Source organism: Cinclus cinclus, chromosome 11 (assembly GCF_963662255.1).
Source record: "Cinclus cinclus chromosome 11, bCinCin1.1, whole genome shotgun sequence".
NCBI lineage: Eukaryota > Metazoa > Chordata > Aves > Passeriformes > Cinclidae > Cinclus > Cinclus cinclus.
In genome coordinates, this window is record NC_085056.1 from 215,764 (window position 1) to 230,845 (window position 15,082).

The following is a 15,082-nucleotide window of genomic DNA, read 5'->3' on the forward strand; positions in this document are numbered from 1 at the left end:
TGGTCTGCAGAAACTCACATACTAAATATACAGTAACAGTCATAGCTGGGTTACTGACCTCTAAGGTCTCTTCTAAATCCAACCATTCTATGATTCTATACAAACGTAAGACTCCAAAAGGACAGTATGTGTTAATTGTACTGTGGATGCCAAGTTCCTCACACTTTCTGATTTTCTCTTCTGATTTGGGTAGCCTAGCTGACCTTAACTCACCTTTCTCAGGAGGCCTCAGAACTCCATTTAAAGAAAGACTGCACAAAAAAATTACTTCCAAACTTAAGAAGCCACTGCCTTAGAGTCACTTTAGGCAGTGTACAAGATAAAAATCAAATTTTCCCATTTGACCCACTCTGAAGTGTATCAGAGCACAATGAAAGACTTTTTGTCACCTATGCCATGGTAAAGTCCTGTTAACTAGCAGAGTCATACACATCCCTCCCTTCTAAATGACATTTGCATTCACTGCGTAGAAATGGAAAGAAACAAACCATACAAATACACCTCTGAAGTTTCCTCCAAACAAAAGGCTTAGGTAGCAAGTGCACTATCCTCTAGAGAATTGCCTAGCCTTGTTAAGTACAGTCTCGGCTATTACCATGGTTCTTCTCATTCAGCAAGTTTTTGGTGGCTGGCAGGAACATCTCCATAAGTTCAGGCACCTTTCTGATGACATGGACAGCGCACAGCGCTGCCTGAAGAGGAAAAACACTTCTGTTAGTACATGCTGCAATTACAACAATACCAGTTTTGGGAATATCTAGCACAGAGGGAACTATAACAATCCTCATGATAAACAAAGGCCTACAAAGTTTATGGCACACTTCTCCATCTCTCTATTACAAGTGTTACTAAACACCATTCCAGAAGAGAGTTCTATAAAGGGGAACACTGAACTACAAACTAATGCTCCCAGTAGCAATGGCTCATTTGTACATTATTCATATCAGAAGTGCTATTATCTGCAAAGCAAGATAATAGCCTTTAATAAGGCTATTTGAACCTGTCTTCCTGTTGCTGCAAAGGAGATAATGCATTGGAAACAAATAATTAAACTTAGTGTAAAATTATGGCTTACTTATTTTCCCTCCTTCCCCAAAAAGAACTTCCTCTTGCAGGTGATGGGTGCTATGAGAAACAAAACTACACTTCCAGGGTTTTTTGAAAAAACACATGCCTATTTCTTCTACAATGGAGAAGCAACTAGAGACTCTATTCCTTGTACCTGCCTGAAAATCAAGTGCCTCTTTCCAGAACATGGCAAGCCCTGTCAGCATTGCTTTTTCCCCACACTATACATCCAGCAGTAGACAAAGTAACAATGCATCTCTTCCTAAATCTTACTGCTTCACACTCTCACCAAGACTTATCAATAAATGAATCCAAAAGAATGGGGGTGATCACACTTTGCTGATGCTATGGCACATTTGCTGCAGAAGAGAGACAATTGATAACTGTCCATTTCAAGACCTTAACCCTTCTAGCACTCATACTATTGTCACCATCACCAACAGAAGACATCAAATAGGTTAAAATCTTCTGGTACCAGCCTGAACTGTTAATAACCAGAGTTTCTTTGGACTTATCTGAGAAGATAAATAGAACTGGTGGCCAGAATTTTGAGGCTAACATCCATGAGGGGGCAAGCGTCCACATTACCACCAATAACTTTATGGGAGAGAGTAGAAAAATAGAAGCAGCTACCTTGCCAATTGGAGGCTTATCTTTTAGAGGCTTACATACATTCCTGCTATCAACAGACAGGGAGTTTTGAGCTCTGTCTTGCACATTGGGAAAATATTCACTCAGTGTAATCTCAGTCATCTAGTATTAGATAGACATTAGAAAGATATTCAATCAATTTTGCCTTTTAATCCATAACAAAGTTTTCAAAAGTTTCCTGAAGTACCTTCTTCCTAAGATACGAATTGGAAGTTTTGAGGAGCTTTTCCACCTCTCCTGCAAGGTCTCTGCACATTTCTGAGGAGCCCATGCAGCCAAGAGTACAAAGTGCCAGCCCCTGCACATACTGTGTGCTGTGATTAAGGTCACTGTAAAGGAGAACAAAAAAAAAGTCAATCAGCATGCACACAGAGAAACTGAACACACAAAAAAGGGCATCTATAGCTAGAGTCATCTAACCAGCAACACATGGACCAAAAGAACTTTCTGGATTTCACAGCTGTGTGGGAGCACGACTTGGGAGCAATAGAACCTTTGAGTGCATGTACCTAAAGGTTTGCTACTAATTCTACTTAGACTCGTCAATTTTAAAGATAAAATACTTGGTTCAACTATCAGGTTGACCTGTCAGGGTACCCAGGGATTGAGCTGAGAAGAGGGACGACTGTACAGAATCCCATTTAAAATGGTTTTAGCTTTGGAACTTGAATGCAAAGTACAGACCTGCAGTGACACTGTGGGCTGTCCCAGTTTAAAAGTGTTCTACAACAGACTTTAGCTTCTGCATTTACAAACTAAACAGTATAGATAAATCTGTGTAAAAGTATCCTCTATCCTGACGAAAAACCACAAACCCCACCACTCACACACCTTGAAAATAATCCATACAAGAATTCTGTTCAGCAGTTTTTCCTATTCACATGCCTAAGGATGTAATGAAAAATGGTCACTAAGAAGCTAAACTACCTAACAGGAGATGCTATTCATGAAGCTAGCAACCAATGCCACACTAAGTACAAGACAAGACAGCTTCTACCTGGCAATCCCAAGAGCCTTTAAAATTGACTTCTACGCCATTTTTCCATCTGTGTTTGGTACTAAGGTTCCCACAGCACCCAGGATTCAATGCTGAAGAAAGTAAAAAAATACAGCTCCTGGTCTGGGAGGCAAGGGGAGCTGCAAGATGGAAGAGCTAGGGAAAGAAGTGGTTCCTAACCAAACATGCAAAAGGTGCAGAGTGGAAAGACCACATCCTGGTTGTAACATGAAGCAGTTATGGCAACATGCAGATGAAGGAACAGGTAGTACTTGCTATTAAATAGGTTGCTTTTTTGTTTCCTTCCTTTAACATTTTTGGAAGCTATATAAAGCTGTGTGTATCACAAGTACATGCTTCAAGAGGTTGCTTTCCTTTTTGTCTCAAAAATGCCTGTCTTGCTATGAAACAGTTAAAAACAATGCCATAAATAAATCCCTTAATATCTAGATAAAAGCAAGATACAATAGCAGATTTAGAAGCAGAAAGCAATATACAACTCAGGAGATGGTGGGAAGCTGTCCGCTATTTTTGCTCAGCTTCCGTCTGACCCATTTCCAGTTCAAACTCATCACACTCTTATCAAATTCACTGTAGCATAAACAATCAAAAAAAGGTGTTAACCTGCAGCCTGGTTCTAACAGAAGTGCCTCACAGGTATAGCATTTCAATGAAAGATCTTTACACAAAAATCTCATCTCCTGGACACAAGGTCCGAAGTTAGCAGATCCTCAGGCCAGAGTTTTGTCAAGTTTCAAACCACTTCAAGGCCACAGTCTAACTGAAGCTCAATACTAATATCTGCGAAGCTTACGTGCTAACAGTACATAATAAAAACAGGTACACCACACACAACCTTTGAGTAGGTCAACCAGAACCAAACTGTTCCATACCTACTCCAATCCATCTTGAAAACACACTCACAGTCACCCATTAAACTAGGAAGTAAAAAAAGTCCCACTTTAACATTGCTTTGCTGAGAGAAGTACTAAAAAAAAATAGTAATTCTCATCTCCTCTTGTCTGATTTCAGCAAAATGGCAGCACATCCCAAGCTGCTGCCTTGCTTCCAATGAAGACCATTCGTCAGGACCATTAGATCTTAGAAAGCAAGATGCACAGCCTTGTTCCTCAACAACTCTTCAGAGCTTGTCAGCAGAAACAAACACACACATGCAGGACATGCGTTGCTTGCTATATATGCCTCTTCAAAACCAATGCAATTTTATATTCTCTTCCCACTAAAAAAGTTAGACAGGATGGCCCAATAAAGAGCATTACTACAACAGCCTTATTATGGTCAACAGCCTACAACAATTTCACCATACCAGTTTTCTAACACAAGGGAAAAACCTTTAAAAACTCTAAGTATCACTGTCAGAAGGATACTTTCTGACACTGAAACCTCAAAGCATGGTTTGATGGAGAGGTGATACCCTTACTTCTTGATGCAATTGGTCATAAGAAGATGAACATCCTGTCTTTCATCCAGCAGCAACATGGCACCTAAATACCCAATGCGCTTGTCTGTGAATTTCTGAGACGCAATAAGCTTGAGGCACTCCAACTGCAAAAAAAAAAAAAATAAAGGAAAAGAAAAAAATTATTAGCTTGAAACTACTTCTTAGCTAAGTAGAAATACTCTGAATTTTGACACGTAGTAGTGTATGTATCTCAGAATGCACTTTGAAAGGTGCATTTGGTTCCCATTTTGATGGTGTGCAAAACCAAGAAAGGTTAAATAACCTGCCCAAAGTTCCAACAAAGCCAGCAGGAGGGTCATTAGCAGCTCTGGTGCCTTGAAGCGGCCAGACACTGCTGGTCTTCCGTGACCTCACATGTATCAGATAAGTGTGTTAATGTCAGATCACAAAAGTAAATGATAACACATGGATAGAGATGAAAGATACAAAATTGTAAAGATTTGGAAATCTATATCATTGTCTAGATGATATATCACATAGGTCTTGTGTTTGATATGCACATGAAACTTTTTAAGTAGACTTAAAAGGTTACATTTATCTACAAGGAAGAAGATCAATGCTCTGTAAGCTGCCAGAACAAAGACATGTAGTCATAGGACAAGAGGTAATTACTTCAAGTGGAAAAAAGGGCAGGTTTAGGATAGATATTGGGAAGAAATTCTTGGCTGTAAGCGTGGTGAGGCCCTGACACAGGCTGCCCAGAGAAGCTGTGGTGTCCCATCCCTGGATGTGTTCAAGGCCAGGCTGGACTAGCAGATGTCCTTGCCCATGGCAGTTGGAACCAGATGACCTTTCAACCCAAACCATTCTTGGATTCTATGACTCTAAAACCAGGTTTTGTTTACAATGATCTGTAACTAACTTGCTGGCTAGGTAAAATGTAGATAGTCAGAGATAGTTACATTTCTGCACTTCTCTGTAACCTCTGAAACACCTGAAGTTTACTAAAATCTTGTGCATTCCAGCCATTGTAAGTGTCCCTTCCCCCCAGCAGAAATGGCAACTGTGATCAAGAGCACAGATGAGATTCCCAAGACAACATACATAGTTTCCACCTGCACTATGCTAATTTAAAATTTGCTAGCTCATTTTTACATCTAACACTTTTAAATTGAAAAACCAAAAACATTAACCACAGAGATATTCTGACATTACTATGCACTAAAATACTTTCTATAACACATAACTAATCAACCATAATCTATGTCTACTTTTCTGACAGGAAAGTAGACATCTATCCCTCACAATTTCTTTAAGTCTGCTTTACAAACTAGCTGGGGCAGCAAGGAAGCATACGCAATAGGTTTGAGGATGGGTCAGACAGAGCTGGCAACAGATCCATAGCAAAGGGAGCATGCACAGGCAAAGATATAAGGTGTCAGGAAAAGGAAATTATGCCCCCAGCTAGATAGAAGCTTGAACAGGGCAACAGACAGAGGTGAGATGCAAGAAACGCACACATCATGAGAGTAAAGTTGCATAGTATATTGGTAAGAAAATTAAAGTTGAAGTGCCAGAGAAAGAAAGTGCTATGCTCCCATCCCAGTACTGCAAGTTCTCACAGCCACATGGTACTACAACGCACACTCAACTATTCACATTGCTGTCACATGTGAAAGCCCTGCTAGTGCAAGGGTGACAAGTTGGTAAGAAAAGGCTTGAAAGAAATTAAGTTCAGACTGCAAGGTTAAAAGGAGATGAAAACCTCAAACATCTCTGAACAGTCAGACCAGTCTTCTGCAAAGGTAACTGAATTTGCACAAATGCCCGAGATCAGCTAGGGATAACATACAGAACACTAGATATCAAATTCTATCAAACTCTTTCCAGTGCTTTCTGTAAGAGAATAATGCACCTCCGAAACAACCTTCTTTCCTGGGTTTACAAGATACTTATACAATCCTCTGCAAAAATGCAACATGTAATTGATGACATCTAAGCTACAGGGGTAAGAATCAAAGAAGGCATAAGATGAATGACTGAGGAAAAGCATAAGGAAACTGATGACTGCAACAGATACTCTAAGATACATTTCTAGTACTTTTGAATTGAAAATATATTAGTGAAATTTACCCCACAAAAGGCTGATGAGTTTCTTGTTTCACTTGTATACATACAAACTAGATTCACCCAGGGCAATACTAAGAAACATGATCAGCTGAAGCTCCTACTCAGTGTAATTAGAGGAAAAAAACCTTGATACTGTTAAATCCATTTCATTCAAAGGAACAATTAAAATCTGCTACATCACTACTGTAACAGATACTACTGGCATGTAACCAGACTACAATTGATTCAACTTTTACTGACACAGCCACTCTCCAACTGGAATTTTTTTCAAACAGAAACAATGACAATAAAAGTTATTTGACCATTTGTCCAGGCTGTCTGACGACTTCTAAACGCTAAACAAATGGCCTTTGCACATGCTCAGGAGACAGCATACTATTCAGTGTATATCAGCATGCACTGACTAAATAGGCACTCATTCTTATACTTGTGAACAACATATCACAAGTCAAAGTTCAGGAGCCCTGGCTTGGACAGAAGTACATCAACCGCTCACTCCTGGTTCCCCACACTGTTAGCTGCAGTCTGCTTATAGCTCTAAGAAAGACTGTAACACCACTTGTGGCTCTCCTGCTTTTCAGCAAAACATCTTTCCTACATATTCATTCTGTCACTCTCAGAAGCTTACTGCCTATCTATTTGCAAGACTAAACTTCTGGAACAGCCTATGTCCTCTATAAGTCCCCAGCTCACACAAACTACATTCCTATACAACAGTAGCACCTTAAAAGATTCCTTCCAATAAGGAATAAGTGTTAAGGATAAGTGTTAAGAATGTGCAAAGGTCTCTTAACTCACTCACTTGGACAATACTTGTTAAAACCCCTTTTCAGCATTGGGCTCTACACCCTCCTGAAAATGCAGCTAATAAATTACAAGAGAACCAAGGGAATTTAATGAGGTATCCTGCTCCCCAAATAGCCAGAATAGATGCTTCTTTTTGAGATGTAGCAAGCCTGGCAATAATGGATACTGAACAATCTGCTTTAGCCTTCTTTCACTAACAGTGAATTTAATATTACTTACAAAAGAAGAAACTGAACATTTCTGCTTTAATTAGTAATGCTAAATTAATAAATTTAGTTAGTAATGGTAAATTAAATTATTAAATTAAATGGCAAATTGTAATTTTCCTTATATGGGATTAAATACTTGAGCAACAAGATGGAAAAATGAAATTTAAATAATGTTCATAACACAGGCCAAACACTGAAATTCTAGATGACACCTACCTGTAACACTTTTCATTGTTCTTAAGGCTCCAAAATACTTAGCCTTAATTTTTGTGACAGGAAGTTTCTCTCTTGGACCAGGGAGACTGGCTATTGAAAAGTGTTAAGAACAGAATAATATACAAATTCACTTCCTTTTTTCAAAAACTCATTACTCTGAGAGAAGAATCCAATAATACAGAACTAAGATAAGGCATTTTATATGCTATAGGAGAGTCCGAACCCACTAATCCTAAATCTACCTGCAATTTGATTTTGCTGGTTTGAGCTTTCTGTTTCAGTGAGATGTATTAGGATTGGTAAATCCAACCACAAATGGACAGACACACAAGACATGAAGCTACTTGAAGGGATACAACAATTTGACTGATTTAAGCTTTACTGAAGACCTATTATTACTATTAACAGGAGACTTACTGACTTCTAAGCAAAACTGACTATGCCCCAAAGACTAAGCAAAGCACACCTTGTAGAAGTGACACCTTGTAGACAAAGTACTTCCATCTTCCTGTCTCCCTTTCCTAGAATTTCTGTCAAAAATAGCACATCAAAAATAAGCCAAGAGATGGAAAACTCACACCTGCATTCTCCATGACACCTCACTAAGACAGGGATAAGGAACACCAACTTCTGTTTGACAGGAACAGACCAGCTCTTTTCTGTCTCAAATATACTACTTTATAAGGAAAAGGGTATAGAACCTCCTTTGAACTATGTGGCACTTTTCAGACAAAGAATTCCAAAGTGCTATTTGGATCCAATTGAAAAATTTCCCTCTGTCTTGGATTGTGGTTTAACCACTACTGCTCTGCAGAAACATGGGTGGTGAAGAGGAGACAGTAGGCAAAAGCAGAATGAACTCAAGTTTCAAAACAAAATATGTGTGCCTCAAACAGCAAATCTCACCAACAAAGTCTAAACTAACTAACACAGGTTCAGAACATACATGAAAACAGATCTCAAACCATCCCAAAGGACAGCAGAACCGCACCTAGGAATGCTCTGAACAAGTCAATGTGCCCAAAACACAGAAGACAGACTGCCTTACGCACAGAAGGCACCAAATTTTAACTTACTTGTCCAAAATGTGCAGGATATCCCAGCATGTGCATATACAGCAGCTTTGCCACATTTCTGCATCGGTATGTGTTATCTTCCTCTCGGAAGGATGACCGGATAGCAGCACATTCCTTTTGGATCATCTCACGCTCTTCTGCCTGGGTTCTTGCTGTCCGGATGGTCCGGATCAACTCCCGCAGTCTGATGGGGGCTGGCATCCTCTGAGAGAAGAAAGAGGTCTGTAAAAGATTTCTACTGTCTCTAAAGCCTTCATAATGGTCTCACACTTCTGCGTATTCTTTTTTCTTTCTTACCCTACAATTATGCAAGCAAAAGAATGAAGAAAATGTAGCCTACTTCAATAGCACAGTTAAGAGTAAACTTGAGAGCCCAAGGACTTCACTGTACCTCACATCTGCTCTTCCAGAACGTTAGAAATGGGAATTACATCAATTTGAGCAAGCTGCCAAGCGAGCATAACACGACTCCCCACCTGAAACAGGCAGAAACAGCACTCTGCAACGTATTCTCATATTCACATCATTTGCCTCTCTCCAGAAAAGCCAGGCTTGAGAGAGAAGTGATCCCAGAATCATGACAGCTTGGACAGAAATCCTCTACAAAACACAGCTGTGTTTAATAACTTGCACAAGATTTCATCTAAGTGCTTCAGATGGCCATGCTTCAAAAATCCTTCTAATTTGTGCCATACACACTTCCTTCTTAGAACTGTGGAAGTTAGCAGTAAAGCAAATGGAAGAGCAATCTTAAGCATGTGGATAGTTCAGAGAATCCTGCTTCAAAAAGAAACAATCAGGTGTACATCATCCTTTTATTACACCCCAATTAGAACAACCGTTTCTGAAACAAACAAGCCTGTGACATTACCGTCTGGCAGTGCGGGTATGAAAGGTGTATACTAGAACACTCAGAGTACTTTCACCTCATCAGATGCAATACTGATGGAGCCATCTGACCCAGAGAGCAATTTAGTCTGCCAAGTACCTGTTAAGAGGAAAGTGGCTGTCAAACAGAATCCAAACTTCAGGATTTATGTTCAACAGTTGAACTCTTTAGTTCATGCTCACCAAAGACGACTACTGACTTTGAGGGAGCTCAGACTATATAAACATCTTTACAGCCTTCTTTCATTCATGCCAGCCTGCAAACAGAACTGAGCCCTTCTGATAACAGGTATGACACCAACTTCTAAAAAGTTGCCATGCCAGTCTGCTACAGATTTTGTCTGGGTCACCATTCCCCCTGAACACTGTGTCATACATTTTAAGCATTGCCATATAAGAAAAAGATGTGCATTCAGGTGCTGCACTAATTGGCTTACATGATACCAGAGAACAGAGGCTGGGACACAGAGCTAACAAGGGACTTCTATGCCTGCAGAAAAGCAGAGAGAGATGCACGTACTAGTAAAGGTGGCCTTACAGTAAGCCAGACAAAGGCAGCTCTGAGTTCCAATTATAAACACATACACTAGGCCTCTTCAGCCAAACCATGCAGACTCCTTGTATTTAAGTTCCCCATCTCCATACATTAATAAGCTTGAACTTACACAGACACAAAGCAGTCAGTTTTGAAAATGAAGAGTAGAGATATTCTTCCTACTTAAGGAAATTCTGTCCCAAAATACTGACAAGCGTAGGATCAAGACTATTAGACACATTAGTCCCTCTTCTTGCCATGTCTCTCCCAGTGAACTCACACTTCCTCACATTGCTGTGATATGAATAAATTAATGGTTGCTATGCATTCATGCTGCACTAACAAACATAACAGAAATAGTCACATAGAAGTAAGAAATCCGTCTCCAGAACAAGCCCTTCCATGGCCACTACCTTTGCTGCCATGACTGCATGTAATACAGTTCTGCATCCTTTCTGAAGGGGAAGAAAAGCAAAATGCTGAATGCAGCACTTAAGGGATAGATGTCATATTAATGTATTTATATTAAATGCCTTATATTTTCTTGCCTATTATTTTCCTGGAAATTGGTAACTCTGTGGAGTTTTCATTGCTGCAAAGGGCTCAGCTTGTGTTTTTCACAACTGCATCATGAACTTAAAAAATCTCTTTCCTGGGTGACAACTGACCACATTAAGTAGGAATTTTAAAGTGTGGACTCACCTACTACACACACATATCACATGATTCTCAACTAATCTTGATACTCCCACACTCTTGTCAGAAAATTGGGCAGAAGTTACAAAGATAAAAGCACTACTGCAGAAATATTGCTCTGCCATGTACAAGATATAATTTCATAATCGCTCATGTGGAGCTCATGCTGAAAAAGGTGAGTCCAGTCCTTCCACTGCATTCACACCATCATTCCAGAGACAGTGCACCAACCAGCACATGCAAAAAACAGCTTGTCCCCTTCCTCCCAAAGGCAGTCCTCAGACACATCAGTCTGGTTTGTGCAAAGACAGGGAGCAGTGAGAACATGTGGCTTTGGGAGACCTCACTGGAGTGGAAAAGAGGTGAAAGGTTCACTCCAGCATGAATCCACACTTATGCTATGGTGCTGTACTCTAGTTAAGCTTATCTACAAGGTTGCTGTTCCTGAGAAGATAAGCAGTGGCTACTACTAGTCTATCTATTACAACCGTGACTGACTCCTTTATTTTAAAGAAAGTGTTCTTTATAAAGTTTTTGAAACACTAATACATAACCTGCAAACAGAGGTTTGCCAACAAATTGTTTTGATATCACAAGTTGTTCAGTTCCCACTCTGTAACTGAAGGTTTATAAACTACTGAATGCTGATATCTGCAGCCTGTGACTTGTACAAGCCCACTCCTTTCCTTGCCAGTGGACCAAAAACTTTCTGCAGTTATGCTTATGGAAGGCTTCAGCATCTTAAGCTTGGCCCTTGACAACAGAAAATAAAAACTGCCTAAACAGTTAAAGTTGATGGAAAAACAGAATTCAACAATGTTACTCTGTATGTGAAGTACAGCTTTTAATGAATACTTTTTTCATCCTTCTCCGGTAGGACTTCCTGTCTCACTGAGAAGGCAGGTACAATGACAACAAACTGAAGATCTAGCTAGACTTTGCCTGAACATCATTCAGATATTGAACAAAGTGAACAGTCAGTATTAACAAATGCCCTTGCATAAATAATTAGCAAGGCACATTATAAAGATTATTTTTCCTCCTCACTTCACAACCACAGGAAAGTAAGCAGAACCAGCACTTTAGAAAGCATAGAATTGATGAATAAGACTCAAGAACCAATTTCTGAGGCTTCCTGCTGTTCTCACTTGTGCAACAACTAACACAGTTACACACAGAGTCTAAGATGAAGGACCTAGTCAGAAGCAACTGTATCTCACATACACTTCCTGCCAAATGAGAACAGAACAATTCAGAACTACTGCGATGAAGGACAATATCAAGGACAAAAGACAGAGCTGTGATTTACTTTCCAATATTCAGAACTTCCATCCTTGTGCTGCAACTTCATACTTTTTAGTAAATATCAAATCATACAGATTTTTAAAAAATATATCTGTGAATCCATCCCATCTACGTAAAACAGTGTTTTCTCCTCACAAATCATCTTACATGTTCATCCTTGAAGCCTGACCTCTTCTTGTGTACACTCTTCCAGTATTTCAATACAATGTAATTCCCATGCAACGCAGTACACTGCGTTTTCTTTCCCTCCACGAGAAAGCATTCCCTTAATAGCAAAAATTCTTGCATCAGATACCCGCTCATTGCCTTCTGTGCCTTTAAGATTCTTCTGCATGCTAATACACTGGAAATCTCATCACAGTTCTGAGTTCCAGACACTTCAAGTAAGTGTAAGTAGTAGTTACTGCAGATGAGAAGAAACTCTGGACATGAGAACACTTACAAGTCAGAAGCATTACAGAAGAGATTAACATTTACCTAGTCTCAGCAATTTCAAAGCCTATTACAATGCCAACAGACCTTTACTGCAACAATGGGAGAACAACTATATAATCTAGCAACAGCAGACAGTGGAGATTCACTTTACCTTAGAACTTCCTCCAAAGTAACAAATCTTGTTCTTCAGGATTAGTTAACATTTTTCCCCAGTACAGACACATCCTTTTATTCTTTGCACATCAACATAAAGGCAGTTTGTAGAAGCTGTTACCTATTTACTCCTTGGGTTTAAAAGAGGAGTGTCCTTCAGCCATTTATTTGCTAACTACAAGCTCCAGAAATCAGGGATGATCTCTGAAGACTTGAAAAGAGCCTTCTAGTTAATATTTACAATATCTGGTAGGGGTGCACACAGAATTCTTCAACCTTATCAGATCTGTTTCCATCTTCTCATTTCAAAAGCCTTGTTCTTTAGAAGAGCCTACTATCAAGATCAAAACTTCTGGGAGAGTCAGAGACCTAATTCAGATTAGTACAAATTGTACGGGTGGCTGGTGTTTAAGTTCCTTAGAAAACTGAATTCCAGCTTCTTTCCTGCAATCCAGAGACTAGCGAAGGTGTCGCTTCAATGATTCTCCTCCCTCTGCTATTCAGGAATTCTTCCCCTGAACTAATAAAAAGGCATTTTTTCTCTTTGTGTAACTCATTCCTACTACACAAAAGTGAAAAAAAAAGAAACCCAAACAAACAAACATACAAAAAACCTTCATAAAACCTTTGTGTATTACAACATTTAGTTTTCATTTAACTTGTACTGATAAATCACTTTTCTCCTTTTATGGTCTGTTACTAATGAAGCTTGTCACATTTGAAAGTTAAAGGTTTTATTCAAGAGGCCATCATACCAAAAATATCTGAGTATATAACTTTACCAAAAGTCTCTCTTAGAATACTGTCACATTTGAATATGATAAGTCCTTTTGTATTTACAACACAAACTTAATATTACCAAAACCCACCTTGAAAATGCTCAAGTGCTTCAGTCAAGCTATACTCCTCTATCAGGAATTCCAGAGTAAAGACAAAGGATAGTCCTTAAATGTTGAGAACATGTCCTCTGGAAACTATTCAGAAACATTAGCTTACATCTAAAATATCTAATGTGTCTCTAAGACAATAAAACTTTAAAAAAAAACAGCTGTTTTAAAACTTTTTCAGGACAAATTATCAGACATTTAACATTTTAACATTCCATTATTATTCAGCCTTGAATTCTGTACACATTAAAACATAAAGGCCACCAAAATTAATGAAATTATTCACAGAAGAGCTCTATTGTTTGGGGAAATGGTCTGAATTTTCAGTTGTGGTGACACACACACCAAGTTACAGATTTTCCTGTAAATAACATTTCTGAATTTGGTTCTGTCTAGAAAACACACCAAGCCTGAAGCAGCACACATTTCAAACATATCTAAAACACACAGCTCCAGTTGCTCCACCCCAACGCATGCATAAGCAATCACTCTCCTCAAGCAATCCCAGCTTTCAGGAAGTTACACATCTAAAGCCAGACCCAACTCCCAACTGAAATCAACAGCAGAATTCCCCTACTCGCTTCTGCACAACTGAATCCAGCCTAGTACACACAACAGCAGAGGATCTGTCCAGACTCCATGAAGGAGTAATTGCAGTGTTGATAGCCAAAACTGATGGCCTCAACTCCACACTGCTATCAGTAGGCTTCCCACTTCTATCAGACACTTAAAAAGAAAAATATATTAGCAGTAAAACCAGAAACATACTCTCCAAGTAGAGATGAGGGTGTCAACAAATGCAGAAATATTGACATATGGCCTAATATTATCAACATTTATACCAATAACAGTAAATATTCAATTATTATAATTATTTATATAATAAACACCAAAGCAAGGAGCACCATCATCATCACAAAGGGCAAAGGCAACACAAAAAAGTCAAAAGAAAGAGCAACCAACCATGTAAAATGCTAAGTGGGACAATTTCTCGTGAGTAAAAAGCTATTGAATGCAACTGCCAAACAACTGCAGACTCCTTCCCACTCCCTGCTGACTGAAGCATGGTCCCAGAGCACACCTCAGCACCTCGGATGAGCTATCCCATTCCTGCACAGCTGTGCACATACACCAATCCCAGCAACTCCTGAACTGCCTTCAAAAGACACACTGAGCTCCCAATCAGTACAAACATTAATCTCAACAACTGCCAAAAAATAAATATTTCCCTTTCTTTTTAGAAGTAAAAAATGCGGGAAGAAGAGTTAGTATAGCTATATAGCTGATCATCGTGACAGATACAAGCAGAATTCCAGATTTTCTGGCTTCTGTTTCAATACTTCAGTAATTACTGACCTACATAATCTTTGTATTTATCACCTGCTTCTAATTTCCTCGCTATTCTAATCTATGAGGTAATCTGGTTATTCTACTTCCTGTTCACTTTTCTGCAGTTAAACTTTAAATAATTTAAAAACCCCACTACTTTGTCACACAAAAAAAACCAAAAAAACCCACCCCTCTATATCTCAGCTAATGTCAGATGAAAGACAAGATGCCCTATTTTTACATTCATTAATACAAACTTTAGAACAGGCCACATAAC

General features: G+C 39.1%; 1 protein-coding gene across 7 annotated transcripts in view; it reads right to left on the reverse strand.

The window, feature by feature from the left end:
• AP1G1 (adaptor related protein complex 1 subunit gamma 1) overlaps positions 1-15,082 on the reverse strand; it is a 37,058-nt gene that overhangs the window by 19,742 nt on the left and 2,234 nt on the right. For 3 of the 7 annotated variants that reach the window (XM_062500277.1, XM_062500282.1, XM_062500278.1), the window contains exons 2-5: positions 8,578-8,781; positions 4,158-4,282; positions 1,907-2,048; positions 596-692 (exon numbers count right to left, since the gene is read on the reverse strand). In XM_062500277.1, coding sequence (XP_062356261.1) covers positions 596-692; positions 1,907-2,048; positions 4,158-4,282; positions 8,578-8,778 — 565 coding nt within the window. In that variant the 5' untranslated portion in view covers positions 8,779-8,781. The other 4 variants (XM_062500279.1, XM_062500280.1, XM_062500281.1 and 1 more) reach the window with 4 other exon arrangements.